The 23,532-nt window shown below is 38.6% G+C and overlaps 1 protein-coding gene across 1 annotated transcript in view; it reads right to left on the reverse strand.

The window, feature by feature from the left end:
- LOC115220304 overlaps positions 1-23,532 on the reverse strand; it is a 164,144-nt gene that overhangs the window by 35,581 nt on the left and 105,031 nt on the right. The window contains exon 5 of the mRNA XM_029790409.2: positions 22,484-22,598. Within this exon, the coding sequence (XP_029646269.1) occupies positions 22,484-22,598 (115 nt within the window). The remainder of the gene's footprint in view (positions 1-22,483; positions 22,599-23,532) is intronic.

Below are 23,532 nucleotides of genomic sequence, written 5' to 3' on the forward strand. Positions count from 1 at the left end.
AATGGCACAAAATAGACTGTTTGGTTATTCATTATCGTTGCTGATGTTCTGTTGATTATTTATTTGTTTAGCCTGATGAGTTGAGAGTTGAGTAACATGTTATGTAATATTATGGACATTGGAAGGCGGTGAGCTGGTAGAAACATTAGCACACCAGGCGAAATGCTTAGTGGTATGTCGTCTGTCTTTACATTCTGAGTTCAAATTCCACCAAGGTCAACTTTATCTTTCATCCTTTCGGGGTTGATAAATTAAGGACCAGTTGTGTACTGGGATTGATCTAACCGACTGCCTCCCCCCCGCCCCGCAAATTTCAGGTCTTGCACCTTCGGTAGAAAAAATTATTGTTGGCATAATGACCCCCCTGAGATACAACAGCCTAGAGTAGAAAAGAAGGATCTTTTCCTTTTGATGGACGGAATTTCTAGTTAACTAAACAATTTGAAACTTCGTATACTGGTGGAATGTGTCAAAAGAAAACATTATTTTCACTTGGCTTTTTTGAGAAAATTGTAATTTGTAAGTTTAACATAGATTAATTCTTCGAATTTTAACCAATGAAATACCAGCATTTAAGCTCAAATCATTTGCTGCGTTATCGATATTGATAAACAAAGGAGAAGAATTAAACTACGTTAAACTTACAAATTACAATTTTCTCAAAAAAGCCAAGTTAAAATAATGTTTTCTTTTGACACATTCTATCAGTATACGAAGTTTCAAATTGTTTAGTTAACTAGAAATTCCGTCCATCAAAAGGAAAAGATCCGAAAAGAATATTATGGATGTTGAGCATATTGCATACCAGGCTGTACTGTGCTTATGTCACAATAAAGACTCTTAACGAAACAAGTGTAGTAATAGTGGATCACCCATTTGTTTGGTTTTATCATAAATATAGTGTTATCCAAGCCCAATAAGACGATCTATGAAGTAAATTGACAAATAGCAATATAAGTAGTCACCATAAACCATGAATTCACTTAAACAAGAATGAAGGACAACTCAAAATGATGGGACCCCAAGAAATAAAGATTTCACTAACAAGCATATGAAATATATATTCCCATCATCGGCTGCCAAACAGATCTCACTGTGGTTTCAACATTTGGGTACTGCCATTCAATCAATCAATCAATATATATAGCCAGGTGAAATTGTAGTTGTGGCCATTGCTGGTGACATGCAGAAGGCACCTGTGCTAGTGACACAAGAAAGGTATTCAGTACATTGTTGGAGTGGTTGGCATTAGGAAGGGCATCCAGCCATAGAAACTGAGCCAGATTAGACTGGAGCTTGGTGCAGTTCTCTGACTTACTAGCCCTGGTCAAACTGTCCAACTCATGCCAGCATAGGAAATGGATGCTAAATGATGATGATGATGATACACACAAACACAAGTATTTTATTTAAGCCTAAACAAGTTCCCAGACTATTATAATACAGGATCTGATTCCACCTTTTGTATTTGAACACAATGTTTTTTACTTTGTTTTATACCTACATACATACTTGTGCATATGTATTAATGCCCTTAGCTTAGATTTTTGGGGTCAACCAATTTTGAACAGTCTCAACTTTGATATGCCTCAGTCCTTTATGGATCCCCTGCAATCAATGCTGAATATACATCATCGTTGTCATCATCATCATCATTTAATGTCTGTTTTCTATACTCGTATGGGCTGGATGCCTTCATAGGAGCTGGGAAGATCAGGGGCCACACCATGTTTCCTTGTCCGTTTTGGTTCAATCTCTACAGCTGGATGCCCTTCCTAACATCAACCATATATATATATATATATATATATATATATATATATGTTTAATAAAATGAAGAGTAGCATGAAACAATTACTATACTCTACCTTGGATATCCTTATTGCTTATTTTGATTATAATCACCCCATTTGATTTATATGGATAATACCATACCAAATTCTGGTGCCTTTGACTTAAGTACCATATTCATCTGAATCTAAATTTTGCTGAACTTATATATATATATATATGTATGTATGTATATATGTGTATGTATGAATACCTGTGCTGGTGCCATGTAAAAAGCATCCAGTACTCTCCGTAAAGTGGTTGGCATTATGAAGGACATCCAGCTGTAGAGACCATATCAGAACAAACAATGGACTCTGGTGCACGTACATACACGTGCATATATGCATGCGTGTACATATATGCATGTATACAGTGTAACAGGCTGTAATGATAATTGGAAACTTGACTGATGAATAGAAGGCCACGAACGATCCGTCCTGGTTTTTCCTGTCCATCTTTGTATTGTCTATCTGTCCATATGTTTTTATTGTCATCCATTATGGTCTTATTTTATTTTTTGGATTTATATATACATATAGTGGTGTATGTACACCTTTTGCTCACCTTATATTATATAAATTTATATCATCATCATTGTTTAATGTCCGTTCTCCATGCTAGCATGGGTTGGACGGTTCGACCGGGGATCTGGGAAGCCAGAAGGCTGCACCAGGCTCCGGTCTTATCTGGCAAAGTTTCTACAGCTGGATGCCCTTCCTAACGCCAACCACTCCGTGAGTGTAGTGGGTGCTTTTTACGTGCCACCTGCACTGGTGCCAGGCGAGGCTGGCATCAGCCACGGTCGGATTGGTGCATTTTATGGAAGCCAGTCAGGGCGGCACTGGCTTCGGCTATGATTCGGATGGTGCTTTTTACGTGCCACCGACACGGAAGCCAGTCGAGGCGGCGCTGGCATCGGCCACAATTCGGATGGTGAATTTTATGGAAGCCAGTCGAGGCGGCACTGGCTTCGCCTACGATTCGGATGGTGCTTTTTATGTGCCACCGACACGGAAGCCAGTCGAGGCAGCGCTGGCATCGGCCACAATTCGGATAGTGCTTTTTACGTACCTCCAGTCCCAGGGCCCTGGCATCTGCCAGGTGCTAGTCATAGGATTGGTTCAATTTCGATTTCACTTGCCCCAACAGGTCTTCGCAAGCAAGGGGGGTTGCCATAGGTGCCTGTCGTCGGATGAGGTTCGATATCGACTTTGCTTGCCTCAACAGGTCTTTGTGTGTCCAAGTGGGGAAAGGCATGCATAAGTGGGCTGGACTCACTTGTCCTGCCTGGTCTTCTCACGCACAGCATATTTCCAAAGGTCTCGGTCGCTGGTCATTTCCTCAGTGAGGCCTAAAGTTCAAAGGTCGTGCTTCACCACCTCGTCCCAGCTTTTCCTGGGTCTACCTCTTCCACGGGTTCCCTCAACTGCTAGGGATTGGCACTTTTTCACACACCTATCTTCATCCATTCTCGCCACATGACCATACCAGTGCAATCGTCTCTCTTGCACACCACAACTGATGCTTCTTAGGTCCAACATTTCTCTCAGGGTACTAACGCTCTGTCGAGTATGAACACTGACATTACACATCCATCGGAGCATACTGGCTTCATTCCTCGCGAGCTTACGCATGTCCTCACACACAGATATATATATAAAACCATCATCGTTTAGTAACCCTTCATTTGTCTTCTCTCCTATTTTCCTTTTTCTCATAGTCATCATTATTTTTATGTCCACTTTTCTGTGCCTGCATGGGTCAGACTGATTTTATCAAAGGCAAATTTTCCACAGCCAGATGCCCTTCATAATGCCAACTCTCGTTTCCAAGCAAAGTAATGCTTCCCCCCCCCAATCATCAGATGTGTCCTCCCAGAATATTGTAAATGAATGGCACTGCCCGTGTGACAGTGACACTCGTTTACAGCTGTCAGACAATGTCAAGACAAGGGGACTCTCACAAACAGACTCACATATGATGGGCTTCTTTCACTTTCTATTGACCAAACTGGGGACATAAACACACCAACACCAGGTGGTGGGGGACAAACCCAGACAAAAAGAAAAACACACACACACATACATACATATATATATATATATATAGTTAATCCAAACATGAAAACACAAAGAGAAAACACAACAATGCGAGGACGTGGAACAAATATAGTATTATTGGACGCTCAGGAAAGAAGGGAAGAAGGAGGGTTTTATGTTTCGAGCGGAGCTCTTCGTCGGAAACATAGGAAAAGGAAAGATCCAGAGAAGGGAAGACAGAGGAATAAAAATCGCCAACGGTACACACGCTGTCACATTTTGAAACTACAAGACTTGTATATATATATATATATATATATATACACATACACAATGAGCTTCCTTCAGTTTCTGTCTTCCAAATCCACTTGCAAAGTTTTTGGGTAGGCCCAAGGTTATGGTAGAAGACATATGCCCAAGGTGTCACACAGTGGGACTGAACCCAGAACTCTGAAGTTGGGAAGCAAGCTTCTTACCACACACAGCCATGCTTGCTTCTCTATATAATTTTTCCCCCGTGGTTGATTTAACATCTACTTTTCCAATCTTGCAAGGTTCAGATAGAATTAGCTGAGGGAGATTTTCTATGGCCAGATTGTCTTTCTGTTGTTTGCTTGTTTCAAAGCAAGGCTAATGGCCAGACATGTTTTCTCAGAAGATAGCAAAAAGATAATGCTCTTTTACAATCATCATGCAATAACTAAGACACACACCTGACAGGCTTCTTTCAGTTTCCACCTGCTAAATTCCCTGACAAGGCTTTGCTTGGCCCAGTGCTATATTAAAAGACATTTGGCTATGGTACTGCACATTGGAATTGATTGGGAAACCATTTTTTTTAATCACTCAGTCAGAGAAAAAGGTAAAAATAGGCATAAAGTGATGATGATGCTTGAATGGGTAGAATGGAAATCCTTGAGGCAAATTTTCTACAGCCAGATGGGGGGTGGTGAATAATTGGGTCAGGGGTGGGGGTTACCACAAGAACACCAGAAAACTCAAACAAAGAATCTTATTGACTCCAAACTGAGGCATCGGTTCTATGATTGTCTGCAGAATGAAGGACATGTGGTCTTTTACCCCCACCCCCCACTGTTTGTTTTTTTAAGATATAATCACAAGATGATGATGATGATAATGATAATGATGATGAAGATGATGATGATGATGAAGATGACTGATCATTATAATGATCAGGAAGATGATAATGATGATGATGATGATGGTGGTGATGATGATGATGATAATAACAATGATAATGATGATGATGATGATAACGACAATGATAATGATGATGATTATGACGACGATGATGATAATAACAATGATAATGATTATGACAATGAAGATGATGATGATGATGATGATTACGATGATCATGTAGTTTTATGCAATAAACTTATCAGGTGAATTAATCATCAAAAATTATCTAATGTTATATCTTCGTTATGCGATATCAATCATTTCACTTCGTTATCAAGCTCCTTTGCTACATAGCGACCACATCATCATGGAATTACGTTAGCAAACGAAAAAAAAAAAAAAAATCTATTTTTATATTAAATATATTATCGAGTTACATACTATGTCCTCAGACTACAATGTTGTTGTTATTGTTGTTGCTGTTGTTGTTGCTGCTGTTGCACACGGGCCAGGCTTATCCATATCTTTAATCAATAGAACGAGAAGTGTGTTATCGTAAGTGCAACAAAGACCAGATGGACGAGGTACTCAGGCCTGAATTCAAACTGGTAAGGTGTGTCCCCAGCTGGAGCAATAAGTACTTTCCAGGGTAACATCGAATATCCTACTCAACATATAACTAAGTTAGAACCCACCTACAAGCAACCCTTGTGTGTGAGTGCATCTGTGTATACATATATTTATACTCTCGTGTAGCTTCATGTATTCCCATCCAAAATGGAGACAAGTACCAACGTTGCGATGTGGTAGGCTTAATAAGTGTAGAGAGACATCTCTCTACATGAAACCATTGGTAACCTTGTTAACTCACAAATAATATATATATGGACAGGATGCCGGTCCGGTCCGTCGCAGGATTACTAATTGTTGCCAGCCGAGTGGACTGGGCCAATGTGAAATGAAGTGTTTTGCTTAAGAATACAATGCATCACCCAGTCCAGGAATTAAAACTGCAATCTTACGATCATGAGTCCAGCACTCTAACTACCAAGTCATGTGCCTTCTGTATATGTGTGTGTAGATAGATAGATAGATGGATAGATAGATAGATAGATGGATGGATGGATGGATGGATGGTTGGATGGATGGATGGGCAGACAGTCAGACAGACAGACAGATAGACAGATAGATAGATATATAGGTTTAGCTACATACATCCATATATACATAAATACATAAAATATATAGACGTGTATATATATCTAATGAGGATAGAATTTCTTTCGAAAAAAATATTTTCTCGAAAAAAATTTTATCAATGGCCAGCATATTAAAAAATACCTTAAACGGTTATATATATATATATATATATATCATCATCATCATTCAATTTGCACTTTTCCATGCTTACATGGGTCATGTGATGGCTGTAAACAAGCATCACCAAAACAAATGAACAATCTCATCTGTGACTGATTCAAATCTGAAGAATTCTCTTCCGTCCTCAGTAGACTAATATTATTCCAAACATCAAAGACTTTGGCAACAACCAAAACAAACCCCAAAGTTTCATTAAACTATCCTTGCATTAATCTGGGTCTTTTTTCCTTAATGTTTTAATAATAAATCCTTATATCCTGTAAAAATGTATATATTTGCATATATTAACATATATTATAAACATTTTATATATACATGTGTAATATATTTTCTATTACATATATTAACATAATTTATATTATAGATATTATTATATATTAGTGACATACATTAGTGATAGGAGGCAGAACCTCCACTTAAAGTGGGTATATACATATAATATCTTTTATATTGTATATATTAACATATATGTATATATATATGCATATATATATGTATATATAATATGTATATATATATGTATATATATATATTATATATATATTAAATATATATCTATCTATATAAATATATATATATATGTATATATCTATCTATCTATAGCTATATATATATATAATATATATATATACATACATACATACATACATATATACATATATATATCTATATGCATGTATTACAGGTGTATTTATATGGCTGTATGTATGTATACATATATATATATATATATATATATATATATATATAATATATATATACTATATATATATATATTTGAGTGCATTTTTTTCTGACTTATGGACTCTTAGACGGCTTACACCACAAACACATACACACACAAACACACAAACACATACACACACAAACACATACACACACACAAACATACACACACACATACGCACGTACATTTTATACAAGAAATGAATGAAGCTACAAGACTTGTATGGCCCGTCTCACCTCATGCGTGAAATTATAGACCTGTGGAATGTAAAAAGAGGGACCACCCCAGGTTTTATGTGGTCGTTCAACTTGCTAGAAATAGCAAACAAAACTCCCTCAAATTGTGAAAAAGTCAGGATGGTCACGGCTAGAATACTTTAGATCATAGGTCAGCAGGAACAGGGCTGACTTAGGGCTAAAGAAAAGAACAGCTTCAAACTCCACTCAGCCAGCCTGAGTCACTCAACCTGGTTATCTTCCTTTCACCAAAGTGGTACTCATGTGTCTTACTTTTCCCTTCAGTTCTTCAGATATTCTCTCCATTTTTTTTTTTATCAAAACTACCATTTACCATTTTCACAGATTTTCTGTAATCAAACTACTTAAAGTGGAAGAAGAAGAATGCAGAGAGGAAGAGAAGACCAAGAGACTCTGTCCAGACCCTTTACCATATCGTGTTTGGTCTGGCACCATAGGTTGTCACAATGGTGCCAAAATGTCGTAAAGCTGTTGAATACTCTACAACATCTTCATCCTTTAACATCCGTTTTCAATGCTGGCATGGGTTGGTAAGGATCTGGCATGCTGGAAAGCTGCACCGGACTCCAGTCATCTTGTTTCAGTGTGGTTTCTATGAGTGGGTGCCCTTCCTAATACCAACCAATTTACAGAGCTAACTGGGCGTTTTATATGTGGTATCAGCACCAGTGGGTATGTGTGTGTATCATCATCATCATCATCAACATCTGTCTCCCGTGCATGCATGGGTAGGACAGTTCACAGGAGCTGGCCAGGTAGAAAAACTACCCCAGGCTACTGTGTCTGTTTTGGCAGGGTTTTGCAGCTGGATGCCCTTCCTAACACCAACCACTCTGCAGAGTAGACTCAGTGCTTTTTACTTGACACTAGCAGAGGTGAGGTTAGGTTTGGCATGATTTTTACAGCTGGATGCCCTTCCAAATGCCAACCACATTACAGTGTGGACTGGATGCTTTTAACATGGCACCAGTGCTGACAGGGTCACCAAGTAACTCCCAAGACAAGGAAATTTTGAGAGGGGCAGAGGCATTAGTGGAGGGGAACTCATGTCAGAGGATGAAAAGTTAGAGGGTGACCAAGAGGCAGTGAGACAAGAAGCAGGTGTCTTGTTACAATGGAGGGGGTATTAGAGAAGGTGATCCAGTATCCACCGATGAAAGGTTAGAGTGTGTGTATACATATATATATATGTGTGTATATATATATATATATATATAATATATATATATATATGTTAAATGATGATGATGATGATGATGATGATATATATATATAAATAAGAAATGTTGAGCTGACGAAAGAAATGTCGAGTTTTAATTCGGCTAATCTAGAAACGTTGAACGTTCTCAAATAATCTTTGTACATGTGATATTTTGGTGTTTTCCCTCCATATCTATGTGAATTATTTTTGAGTAAGCACTTTCAGGGAGATTCTTCTTAAAGTAGTAGAAATGGCTAAAGAAAATTTTTTTTAGCTGCTATTTCTAAAAATTTCAGTGTGTGGCAAAGTAAATTATTTTACTGAGCCCTTAATTATATAAAGTAATATTTTGAATACGCCTTGAATGGTCCTTTCACATACTGAAAACTACTTGGTGAAATTAATTAATAACTAATTGATTTTACCCTTAATTATTGATATATATATATATATATTTTCCCATCCAACCCATGCTAGCATGGAAAACGGATGTTAAGATTGAACTCAAACCTATGTAACTGCAAAGCAACGATCTTAATCACTGAGCCATGTCTTGAAAGTTCTTATGAAATGGTTTTCATGCGAGAATTATTAAATGATGGCATTATGATGGAATGCCGTTTGGTCAATAACCTACCAAATTATCATTTGGGAAATCAAGGAAGAAACGGTTTTTTTTCAAAATTTGAGAAGAAATGTCATTCTGCTTGACTTTTCAGATAATGTTGAAAGAAGAAGAAGAAAACAGAAAGAAATAATAACTACTTTGATTTCTTAGGAAGAACTTATATATATAATATTAATATATATATATATATATATATATATATATATACATATATATGTATGTATGTATGTATGTATATATGTATGTATGTATGTAAATATATATATATATATATACACATATATACATACATTTATATATATATACATACGAAGACACACATATATACACTGCATATATAAATATGTGTATGTGTATGTATGTATATATATATATGTGTATATATATATATATATATGTATGTGTATATATATATATGTATATATATATACGTATATATATATACATACATATATACACACACACACACACATATATATATATACATACATACGCATGCATGTCACACACATAAAAAGAGATATATCTGGATATGTATGTATGTCTACGTGTGTGCGTGTGCATGTGTGTGTGTGTGTGTGTGTAATAAGGAAATACTTAAGATGAAGTGGACATCAGAGTGAAAGGTAGACAAAATAGGTTCCTCGTAGCACTTCTCATCAATAGGAAAAAATGATGTTGTAGTCGCTGTTGGTGTTGCTGTTGTTGTTGTTGAGTGGTAAAGCAGCTCTGTGACATTTCAGTTGTGACAACCAATGGTGCCAGACCAAAGACGATTATGGTAAAGCGTCTGGACACAGTCTTTTGGTCTCCTCCTCTCAACGTTCTTCTTCTCTCACTTTCAATACTTCAATGAAGGTCTGCAAAAACGGTAAATGGCACTTGAGTAACACTTTGGTGAGGGGAAGATAACCAGGTTGAGTGACTCAGACTAAGTGAGTTGGGGTTTGAGGTTGTTCTGTTGTTTAGCCCTAGGTCAGCCCTCTCCTTGCTGACCTGTGATCAAAAGTATTTAGCCATGACCATCATGTCTTTTTTACAATTTGAGAGAGTTTTGTTTGCTATTTCTAGCAAGTTGAACGACCACATAAAACCTGGGGTGGTCCCTCTTTTTACATTCCACAGGTCTATAATTTCACGCATGAGGTGAGACGTGCCATGCAAGTCTTGTAGCTTCATTCATTTCTTGTATAAAATATATCAATACATACAATATATAAATATATCATATTTTGTATATATAATATATATATATATATATATACCGCATTTATATATTTATATATTTATATATATGAATGGCAACGAGAAACTCAGAGTAACAGATTTTGTTGAATTTTCTGCTGCTTAAAATAAAGTATATATATATATATATATATTATATATATATATATATATATATATATATATATATGTGTTATAACAATATTAATATAAATTTTGTTAATATATGTAATATGAAATATCATATATAACATATATTAATATTTATAATATAAAATATCTTTATATAATTATATATATATTTATATGTGTAATATTTATAATATATGTTAATATATGTAAATATATTCAATATTTTCATGGGATATAAAGATTTAATATTAAAAAATAAGGAAAAAAGACCCAGATCAATGCAAGGATAGTTTAATGAAACTTTGAGGTTTGTTTTGGTTGTTGCCAAAGTCTTTGATGTTTGGAATAATATTAGTCTACTGAGGACGGAAGAGAATTCTTCAGATTTGAATCAGTCACAAATGAGATGGTTTATTTATTCATTTACTTGTTTCAGTCATTTGTCAGTGGCCATGCTGGAGCACCATCTTTAGCGAAACAAATCGAGCTCAGGATTTATTCTTTGTAAGCCTAGTACTTATTCTATCATTCTCTTTTGCTGAACTGCTAATGTTACAAGAATGTAAACATGTCAACATCGGTTATCTAGCAATGGTGGAAGGACAAACAGAGACACACACACACACACACACACATAACAAGCTTCTTTCAGTTTCCGTCTGCCAAATCCACTCACAAGGCTTTGGCCTGCTAGAGGCTATAGTAGAAGATACTTGCCCAAGGTGCCATGCAGTGGGATTGAACCTAAAACCATGTGGTTGGGAAGCAAGCTTCTTACCACACAACCACTCCTGCACCTATAAATATATATACATACATATACACACACACACACACACACATGGAGGCATGTGGGTTAGTGGTTGGGGTGTTGGACTTATGATTATAAGATTGTGGTTTCAATTCCTGAACCAGGCAATACATTGTGTTCTTGAGCAAGACACTTCATTTCACGTTGCTCCAGTCCACTCAGCTGCCAAAAATGAGTAAATGTGCGATGGACTGGCATCTTGTCCAGGTAGGGGATATATACACCACTGAAACAAGGAGACCAGCCCTTATCAGCCTGGCATGGCTCGTGAAGGAGACATTTATTTTTTAAAGATACAGAAATGAATTTTTTTTTATTCTCAAACATGTGATAATGTTAATAAATAGTGTGATCAGGATAAATTATCCATACATTTCAGAAAAATACATTACCAGCCAGCCACGAGACTTGAACTCACATCCCTGTGATTACACGTCAAGTGCTTTACCATTAAGCTAAACTGCCCAATAACGAATTCTTCTGCAATTTTAGAACTTATAACTTTAGCTTCATAAGATGCTAACGTTAAATTCAATTTATGATGAAAGTAAAGAAACAAAGTTTTTAGAAATGTTGAGATGTATCGAAAAATAGAGAAATAAATATATTTCTGTATCTTTCAATACATCTCAAAAGTATTCTAGCCATGACCATCACTTCTAAAAACAAACTTTATTTTTTATTATATACACACACACATGATAGGCTTTTCTCAGTTCTCATCTATCACATCCACTCATGAGACTTTAGTCGGCCTGCAGAGAGAGTAAAAGACACTTATCCAAGGTGCTGTGCAGAAGAATTGAACCCAATATCACATAGTCGGGAAGCAATCTTCTTAACAACACAGCTATACAATTCTTATCAGTTTAGAAAAAACAAAAAAAAAAAATATTGATAAGGTATTGATTGTCTTTAATTAATTATGTCAACAGCAGTTTGGAACTGAATTAAGCTCATCAAATTTCATTTTCAAGTCAGAATCTACCATTTCTTGGCAGTGAGCTGGCAGACACGTTAGCATGCTGGGTGAAATGCTTAGCGGTATTTCATCTCTCTTTACGTTCTGAGTTCAAATTCCGCCAAGGTCGACTTTGCCTTTCATCCTTTCGGGGTCAATAAATCAAGTACCAGTTGCATACTGGGGTCGATCTAATCCACTGGCCCCCTCCCCCAAAATTTTGGGCCTTGTGCCTAGAGCAGAAAAGAAAAGAATACACCATTTCTAATGGTACAACATTTGGAGGATTTTGTATTTTTCTTAGTTTTCCAGGTGAGAATAGGTTTGAAAATGTGGGTAAACAGTCTTCTTAAGTAAAATATATTTCCAGGTGTGGCTGTATGGCTGAGAAATATGTATTATATACGACAGGCTTCTTTCAGTTTCTGTCTATCAAATCCAATCACAAGGCTTTTGGTCAGCTCGAGGCTATAGTAGAAGACACTTGCCCAATGTGCCACACAGTGGGACTGAACCCGAAACCATGTGGTTGGTAAGCAAGCTTCTTACCACACAGCCAATCATGCGCCTACATATTATCTATTAATATGCTTTCCATGCTGGCATGGGTTGGACGGTTTGACTGGAGCTGGTAAACCAGAGAGCTGCACCAAGTTCCAGTCTGATTTGGCATAGTAGTTATGGCTGAATGCCCTTCCTAATGCCAACCACTCCATGAGTGTAATGGGTGTTTATATATATATATATATATATATATATATATATTATATATATATATGTTATCTTATAATATGCCTTCCTTGCTGGCATGGGTTGGATGATTTAAAAGGATCCAAGGTTCGGAAATTTGTGTCATGCTCCACTGCCTGCTTTGGCCTGCTTTCTATGGTTGGCTGCCTTTCCTAATGCCAACCACTTAATAGTGTGTGGATGTCTTAATTTTCTTGCCATGAGTGAGGTCACCTTGCAGCTTGCAAGGGCTAAGTTCCCCATCGACTGAGTTGAGGCTGCAGTAGAGAGGGGAGCTGGCTTTATGCTAGGAGATGGAAGGTTCGGGTGTGAAGGGGTCACAACGGGTTTGTTGCTCTCTCACTCTCTATAGGGCTATTCACATTGTGCACACCCTTCAATTGGACCCCAGACTGCTGGTTTACGGAGTGTACTGAGTGCCTTTTATGTGGTGCCATCATGGGAGCTTTTTATGTCGCGCTAGCACAGGTGCTCTTTATGTGGGGCCAACACGGGTTCCTTATATGTGGTGACAGCCCAGGTGCTTTTGTAGTATATCACATAAACACGTAGCCATTCAAACACTGTTGCTACCTTTGCAAATCCTGTTGCATTTCACAAGGAAGTTTTGGTCCTCCAATTACATTTTGGTGTACAAGTTGACCTACTTCTTTGGGTCTGAAAACTTATCTGAAAAACTCAATTTGCAAGCTGGAAAATGGGGCATGCTGCTTTTCAATCAGTAACCTCAAATTTTCCTTCTATTTCAGTCAAATCTTTTGTTTTTGTAATGTTGATAAAGATCACCTTCTTCTTTATTATGAGAGAAACTATTTTTACAAACAATGCGCAACAGTTTTCAGGAAGAACCCGCCATAAACAAGAACTTATTTTTCCCACTCTTTATTCAATTCACGTTTTGTATTAATTCCTGATTTTCTTTTCTTTATTTTTCTTGTGAATTTTAAAGAGAAAAAAAAACAAACAAAGACAAAGTGATTTAAAAAAATAAACCAAAAAAAAACTACATGTCTGATCTATTGACAAAAGGCAAACCTTAAAATACAATGGGGCAAAATACAGGAGTGCCCACAGCAAACTGATCAGCAAAAGACTTGCGACAGTCCAATTCTGACCTTCACCTCAGAATAAAACAAGCAATGGAGCGAAGAATTACTTACACAGGACTGAGCCATGCGCAATTTCTAAACACCCAATGTGCCACTGGTGAGAAGTGCCATAATTTTTTCACTCCTCTTGTGGGGGTTCCTTTGTGCCATTTTGGCAGTTGTAGTGATGATGGTGATGATAGTGGTGGTGGTGGTGGTGGTTATAGAGGGGATGGTGGGGGTGGTTGTGACGGTGGTAGCTGTGATGTTGGTTATGGTAGTGGTGGCGTTACGTTGTGAGTTCAAATTTCACCGAGGTCGACTTTGCCTTTCATCCTTTCGGGGTCGATAAATTAAGTACCAGTTATGCACTGGGGTCGATATAATTGACTTAATACCTATGTCTGTCCTTGTTTGTCCCCTCTGTCTTTAGTCCCTTGTGGGTAATAAAGAAATAGGTTATGGTAGTGGTGATGATGGCATTGGTGATAGCAGTGATGGTGATGCGGGTGGGGGTGGGGGTGATGGTAGACGCCATGGTGGCGCTAGTTAGGGTTCGGATGTTAGTAATGGTGAGGGTTATGGAGGTGGTGGTGATGGTAGTGATATCAGTGGTGGTGGTGGTGGTGGTGGTTGTGATGAGGACTATAAGGAAAAGGATGATGATGATGATGATGATGATGATGATGGCAGAAGCAATGGCGGTGGTGCTGGAGGTGGTGGTGTACATGATGCTACTTCTGCTGCAGCTGCAGCTGCTGTTGCTGCTATCAACAGTCTCAAAGACACCAGAAGGTTTATTAGAGTTTCCGCTGGAATCTAAGAGAAAAGACATGAAATCGATAGAAAACTGGAAGGAAATGTATTTAATGGTGTTTCCTAGCAAGATTAGAACCCTGGCCCCCACCACTTCAACGGTGGAAAGAAACAACAAAAACAAAAAGAAAGAAACATTTCTTTCGTTGATCATTAAAGAAACACAAAAAATAAAAAAAGATGTCTAATAAAAACAACACAAAAAAAATTAGGAATAAAAGAGATTAAAAAGAAATCAAGGTCATGGTTTGTGTGTGTGTGTGTGTATGAGTATGTGTGTGTGTATGTGTATGTGTGTGTATGTGCGCATGCATGTGTGTATGAGTACGTGTGTGTGTAAGTGTGTGTGTATGCTTGTGTGTGTATGAGTATGTGTGTGTGTGTATGTGTGCATGTATGTATGAGTATGTGTGTGTGTATGTGTATGCTTGTGTGTGTGTGTATGAGTATGTGTGTGCATGTGTGTATGAGTATGTGTGCATGTATGAGTATTTGTGTGTGTGCATATGTGTGTGCATGAGCATATGTGTTAGTTTATGTGTGTATATGTATGTACATGTATGCATGCACGTGTACACATATATGTGTATATGAACATACAAGCATGTGTGTGTGTGTATCTACAGGTATGGGCATGTCTGTGTGTGTGTGTGTGCGCAGGGAATTCCTTTCCCACTTATTCCCCCCCTCTCTCCCTGCAACCGTTGACTCCCATTTCCTGAAGAACACCAACAATGGCAACCAATTGTCCCTACAAGTCTTGGAGGGGACCAGCAAAGTGCCGTTTGCGCAGCGCCACCATGCTCCAGTGAAGCCATCACAAATAATGCATGAACGAATTCCTAAAGGCATGGGTATGGCTGAGTGGTTAAGAAACCTGTTTCCCAACGACAGGGTCTCGGGTTCAGTCCCACTTCACCTGGCCCCTTGGTCTTCTGTAATAGCCCCAAGCTGACCAATGCCACGTGAATAAGTTTGATAGGCAGAAACTGTGTGGAAGCCTATCGTATATACATAAAAATAGCCATCCATCCTCCCCACCCCCCTCCTATTCCAATGGATTGGAAGTTGATATAATAATGGTAGAAGAAGCAGGGAAGAGGAATATCTTTGGTTTTAATAAATTCCTTACAAAAACAGCATCGATTGCAAATTATGCACCAATGAGACGTGACATGCTCTGAAGAATCGATAATAACCCTTTCTATATAATAAGGCATAAGACCTGAAATTTCGGGGTGGGGGGGACTAGCGAATCACGTCGACCTTGGTGTTTCACTGGTACTTAATTTATCGACCCCTAAAGGATGAAAGGCAAAGTCGGCCTCGGTGGAATTTGAAATCAGATAGTAGCAACAGGTGAAATACTGCAGAGAATTTTAGTTGGCGTGCTAACAATCCTGGCAGCTTGCCGCCACCACCGCCTTCTTCTTCTTCTTCTTCTTTGTTGTCGTCATAATAATAATAATAATAATAATAATAATAATAATAATAACAACAAGAATTATAGACCACAAACCTGAAGGCATTGTCGAAAATAGAAATTCAAAGATCCAGTGGGATTCTATGATTCAGTGCAACCATGAGATAGAGAATAGGAAGCTGGACATAGTCTTAATAGAGAAAGAAAACAAACTATGCTGGATCATAGATATAGCATGCCTAGATGACAACAAGGTATGCGATAAGGAAGAAAGAAAAGTTGAGAGATATGACAGGTTAGCTTGGGAAGTTAAGCAGTTGTGGTCGATGGAAAAGGTAGCAGTAGCACCAATGATTGTTGAAGCCCTGGGAACAGTGAGCTAAAATCTCGAGAAGTACATGGAACAAATAGGGGCTGCAATAAGGGTGGAGCACTTGCAGAAAACAGCACTGCTTGGAACAGCTCGAATACTCCGGAAGGTGCTCGAAAAATACGAGATGTGACCATCGGTTGTCAAGCAATGTTGGGGGACAAACACAGGCAGACACACACACACACACATATATATATGACAGGCTTCTTTCAGTTTCCGTCTACTAAATCCACTCACAAGGCTTTGGTTGGCTTGAGGCTATAGTAGAAGACACTTGCCTAAGGTGCTATGCAGTGGGACTGAACCCAGAAACCATGCGGTTGGTAAGCAAGCTACTTACCACACAGCCACAAAGAACTCAAAAAATTTGTGAACTTACAAGTTTTTCATATAAACTGAATTTAAACTTATACCATATTGGTAAGGTACCAATAAATGCTTTATTATTACTGCTCTCTAGTTTTGGGTTGCTGCCCCAATTAGCCCTCTGTAAGAGCTAGCTTAAAAATCTACACAGAAGGCGACTTTTAAGCTAGTGTCCAGTGGAATCTAAAAAAAAATAATTCTTGTGTATAACATGGAGTGACTTTTTGTCAGGGTTGCCATGTATAGAAGGGAAAAGGTGAGTTTAACCTGATATAAAAATACTATGAAGATATCTTGAGAAAAAGCAAATTTGAAAACGAAGGCCTTTGCAAAACAGTCATTAAATCATTTTTTGTTCCCATATTTCTGTTGAAATTCACTGTCTTTGAAAAATGATAAAGAATTTAGTGAGATAGCTTTTGTCGCTATTAATCTGGTGTTTGGAACAAGTTTAGATCACTTTAACTCTTTTGTTACCATCTTACTGTTGGAATGCTCCATTTTTCTTAAAATTAATTTTGAAAATGATGAAGAATTTATTAAAATGTCTGGTGTTTGTAACACAAGGAACAGAAAAGAAAAAAAACCCAGAAATTTCGGTGGAAGGTTCTAATTTAGATCACTTTAAATCTTGTCCTACCCATGTCAGCATGGTAAACGGACATTAAACGATGACGATGATGATGATGATGAAGATGATGACGATGATGAAGATGATGACGATGATGATTTCTGCTGAAATACACTGTATTTTTCAATGTTATTATTATTGTTGTTATTATTATTATTGTTATTATTATTATTATTATTATTATTATTATTATTATTATAATTCAGGTCACTGCCTGAAATCGAACTCAGAATCTTAGGGTTAGTAGCCCGTGCCCTTAACCACTACACCATATGCCCGTAGGCAATTGTGGACTGTTCAATTCCAGGCAGAGACCTGAATAATAATAATAATAATAATAATAATAATAATAATAATAATAATAATAATAACAACAACATCAAAAAAATACCTTAAGAATGAGAACCCAGGTTCGAAATTTCCCCAAGACACCTGATGAAGGCTGGAGGGTATATCAGCCGAACTGTGTTAACAAAAAATAAGAAGAGAACAAATATCTGTCAAATGTAAATAATGTAAATAATGTACATAATTCCTCCTCTCTTAAATATAGAACTCTCGTAAATATTGTTGAACGCATCCCTGCAAATGCAATGTTCATAAGCAATTCGCTTTAAATACAATGGGCAACCGGCAGTGAGACTGGTTTTAGCAGATCCCCAAAAGGGGCTCATGGCAGGCAATGGGTTAAAGAATGAGAATTGTACAGTTGATATATATATATATATATATATATTCAAGAAGGGTGGGGTCAGGTTGATGTTTAATGGAGTGAGAGTACAGAGGATGTATGGGTTGTTTGAAAAGACTCCCAGCACCTGTCTGGGTGGGGGAATCTTTGACCACGAAAATATGACACAGAATTTGTGAATCTATTAAAGTGCATGTGTGTGTATGTGTGTATGTGTTTGTATGTATGTATATACATATGTATGTTTGTATGTATATGCATTATGTGCTTGTGTATATATGCATATGTATGTGTTTGTGTGTATGCATGAGTATGTGTGTATGCACGTGCATGTACATATATGTGTATGCGCGTGTGTGTGTGTGTGTGTCTGTATGAATATGTATATGTTTGTGTGCTTGTAAGTGTGCGTGTGTGTGTGTATGCATGTGTGTGTGTATGCATGCGTATATTGGAAGCCGCCATGTGCATGGATGTCTGTGGATGTTTGAATGCGTGCGCACTGCACGTGCAGACGGGTAGCGTGTGACGGGTAGTCAGTGATGTGTGTCTAATTTTGTGAAATTATCTCAATTTATGAGATAGAGCAGGGTGGAGGGGAGAAAGGGAATGCGAGGGGGGAGGGACAAGGAAGAAAGGGAGGAAAAAGAGAGAAAGAGTGTGAAGGAGGAAGAGTGAATGAGAGAACAACACACACACACACACACACACAGGTAGATATAACTATATACAAGTTGATAAATATACACATGTGAGCTGGTGTATCTCACATACACATATATACACACACAATCACTCATACATACATGCATGCATATATACATACACACACACACACTACCATCAAACAATCGGGGTATTTCTAAAGTCGGGTAGTTATTCTGAAGGAGAACAATCATCATCGCCATCATCACCACTACCTCTAACCAGTATGACCAGAAACATCACCATCAGCACCACCACCACCACTACAAACAGCTGCATCATCACCACCACAACCACCACCACCACCACCACCACCACCACTGCCACCGCCGCCGCCACCACCACCACCACCATCATCATCATCATCACCACCACTACTATTATTATTGCTGCCCTCACCCCCACCACTATCACCACCATCACCATCACTGCTGCCGCTGCCTCCCCCGCCACCAACAGGTGAGCACGCACCAATATTCAAGAGCGAATCTTTAGATCGATGACATGGCATTGAAGTGTGGCAGAGGCACCCCTCCATTGGCAGAGAGAGAATCTTGCAGGGATTACGGTGGGGTGGATAGAGCGGGTGGGGAGGGAAGGTGTGGTTAGCGGCATTGCTTCAGTTTGGGAGGGGAGGGGTGGCGAGGGGTGGTGGTGGTGGTGGAAGTGGGGTGCAATGAAGTAGGAAGACGGCAATAAGGAGCAGGGATGCAGCGGAGGCGAAGATGACTGGCAGCGGTAAAAGTTGCTATGACTCATCTCTGTTCCTTGATAACAACTGCGTTGCGTCAAAGTTCTTGTGACAGCCACCACCCACCGCCACCACCACAACTACCACCGCCACTACCATCACCACCACTGTTATCATCATCATCATCAACACTGTCATCACAGCTATTGTCACAAGCATCCCTGCCTCTGGTATCACCACCTCCACCACCACCAGCACCTCCACCATCATCACCGCCACTGTCATTGTCATCATCACCATCATAGCTATCATCATCTAGAATCACTGCCTCCAGCATCATCCCCGTCCCCATCCCCACCGCCCTAACCATCAGCACCACCACAACCACTACCATCATAACAACTACTAGAATCTCAGCCAAAACCATAACCATCATCATCATCGTCATGACCCCCTCCACCTCATCACCCCACCCATCACCACCAATGCCACAACAAACCAGTTTTCTGTTTGTGCAGTATGTGCACCTATAAATGTACAAATGCACAAAAATCCACCACCACCACCACCACCAACACCACCCCACAGACAACACAACCATCAATGTCACCACCAATACCGCCACCACCATCAACGTCAACACTACCACCACCCCACAACCAACACAACCATCAATACCATCACCACTACCACCACCAATGACAACACCAATGTTCCCCCCCACCACGCCCACCCCTGCCATACATCTACATGCATAAAGTGAAGAGGAAGGATCTTTCGGTGCTGCTATTCACCAATTTTAATCAATATTTTTACTTCTTTGAATATCTTTTTTTTTACAATTTTAGTTGGAACTTAACGTTTGAAAAACTAAGTCATTGATTTCTGAAAACACACACACACACACGCATGTATGTATGTGTCTTTTATTCTTGTATTTGTTTCAGTCATTGGACTGTGGCCATGCTGGGGCACCACATTGCAAAGTTTAATGAAGCACATCAACTGAATGCTTATTTTTTCATTCAAAGATTGGTACTTATTCTATCGGTCTCTTTTGTTGATCAGACACACACACACACACACACACACACACACACACAGCTATATACATACATATACCTACACACATACACTGCATACATATCTATCAATCTATCTACCTATCCATCTTTGAGATTACATAACTGATAAGAGTACAAGAAATTATATAATAAACTTCATTAGCAAGCAGTTCATTTTTGAAGCTCTGATGAAGCTCTGGGGTGATACTCAAACACTCAACAATGACTGCATAGCATCTCAGAGCAGAAACAGCTGTAAGCTAATGAAGTGCATAACAAAATCTCTTGTTATGCATTATATTCAAGTGATGCTTTTTTCTGAAGCATTATCTATATGGAGTCCTGACACCAAGTTACCAGTTTCGCTATGCCTTAGTGAAATAATAATAACATGTCATACATATGTATGCATGACATCCTTTGACCATGGGTTGCACCTAGAAAGTTCCCCTCCAAGGCACAAGTCCAGGCAAGATTGTTTTATCGAAAAAACCCTCTTTCATGGCACTGAAGTGATGATAGTCTGAAGGCGCTAAATTATTCCAGTGATGAGGAAGTGAAAATTGTAGTGAAGAAGTGACTCAAAGAATAGTCAACAGAATTTTACGGGGCAGGGATACATTCTCTCATTCGAAGGTGGAACATTGCTATTGAGAGAAACGGTGACTTTGTTGAGAAGTAGGAATGTGATCCACAGAGGACCGGCTTCATTTTGATGTATGATACATGTTCCTGTGTTGGTAATTATACCTGTCTTAAACAAAATGGCATAACTTCTGACTCACCCTCGTATGTATATGTGTGTGTGTGTGCATGCATGTCTGTGTGTATAAGGGTGTGTGTGTGTGTGTGTGCATGTATGTGTGAGTGTGTGTATGTATGTGTTAGCGTGTGTGTGTGTGTGTGCGTGTGTATGTATGTATGTGTATGTGTGTATGCATGTGTGTATGTATGTGTGTGTATGTGCATGTGTGTGTATGTGCATGTGTGTGTATGTGTATGTGTATATATGGGTGTGTGTATGTGTGAATGTGTGAGTATGTATGTGTGTGTATATGTGTGTGTGCATGCGTCTCACTGAATATGTTCAACTGCATGTAGCTACTGCACAATCTGCGGAACAGGTGGAATGCGAAAAACATGTAGAAATGGTAGACAAGTGTAGGCACTACTAGACAGGTGGAGAGGAAGTTGACAGGTGTAGACACTAGACAGGTGTGGATGTGGGAGACAGTAGACAGTTGACAAATGTAGCATAGAGACAGAGGGAATGATAAAGAGAGAGTAGGCAGAGAATACAGACACACTGGACAGGTGCAAAAATAGTGGACAGGTGCAGACATTAGACAGGCACAGAGAACTAAAACAGGTGTGGAGATGATAGACAGGTGTAATAGGAAAAAAACATATAGAGAGAGTAGCCGGGTGTAGTGTAGATACAGTGGACAGGTGGAGAATGGAGATAAAACAGAGAATGAGTGAGCAACAGTGACAGGTGTAAAGTGGTTGATTATCAGGTAAATTTAGAGACAGAATGAGGAATACTAACTTTTGTCTGCTGCACATAGAAATGGATTCCATCTAAGATAATGACTTGAGGACAGAGAACCGACTGGTGGATGGAGGCGCAGTAGTCATAGAGCTCAGGTAAGGTCTTCAGGTACCTGTAGTTGAAAATACAAACTGACAATGAGGCACATATCCATATATATAGTTCAAATTCACAGAAAACAAAAGATGAAGACAGGTGAGGGAACAACAAGCAGGTGTATTAGTTTTAATGCTCAGGAAGAATGGAAATGTCTTTTACATTTCGAACCTATGCTCTTCGACAGAAAGGATTGAGAGGAAAAAAATAGAGAGAGAAAAATTGTATGGATTAATGGTTTAACATACACATGCATACACACACACACACACACACACACACACACACACATATATATTATGTATGTATGTATATATGTATATGGTGAGCGTGCATTGCCTAGTGGTTAGGTTGTTGTACTAATGATCTTGAGATTGTGGTTTCAATTCCAAGACTGGGCAGTGTGTTGTGTTCTTGAGCAAAACACTTCATCTCAAATTGCTCTGTGATACTTCGACACCTGGCACTTGGTACACCTGACACTTGGTACACCTGACACTTGGTACACCTGACACTTGGTACACCTGACACTTGGTACACCTGTGCACCTGTTCAGACGACGTCAATTTGATGGAAGGAGTGAACTAACGTACCACATATATATTTGATCCCTATAAACCAGTGGTTCCCAACCAGGGTCCATACAGGTCCCTGGGGATTCATATAAGATTTTTGGGGATCCATGTAATAAAACAGTAAATTGGGGATCCACAACAGCATTTCAAGGGCCCCTGAAAAAATTTTGCTTTCAATGTATGTATTGGTATTCATTGCAAGAAACAGCCATGGTTCTTTCTCTGACATTTTACAGAGTTCGACCTCTGAATGTATGAGAAGCAAAATAAGAATTTTGAAAGAGGTTTCAATAAAACTAGTTTTTAAACATCGAATGGCTATGGGTGGGGGTCGACCAGAATAAAATAGGAATGAAAGAGGTCCATAGATAAAGA

This window comes from Octopus sinensis, linkage group LG16 (assembly GCF_006345805.1).
Source record: "Octopus sinensis linkage group LG16, ASM634580v1, whole genome shotgun sequence".
Taxonomy (NCBI): Eukaryota; Metazoa; Mollusca; class Cephalopoda; order Octopoda; family Octopodidae; genus Octopus; species Octopus sinensis.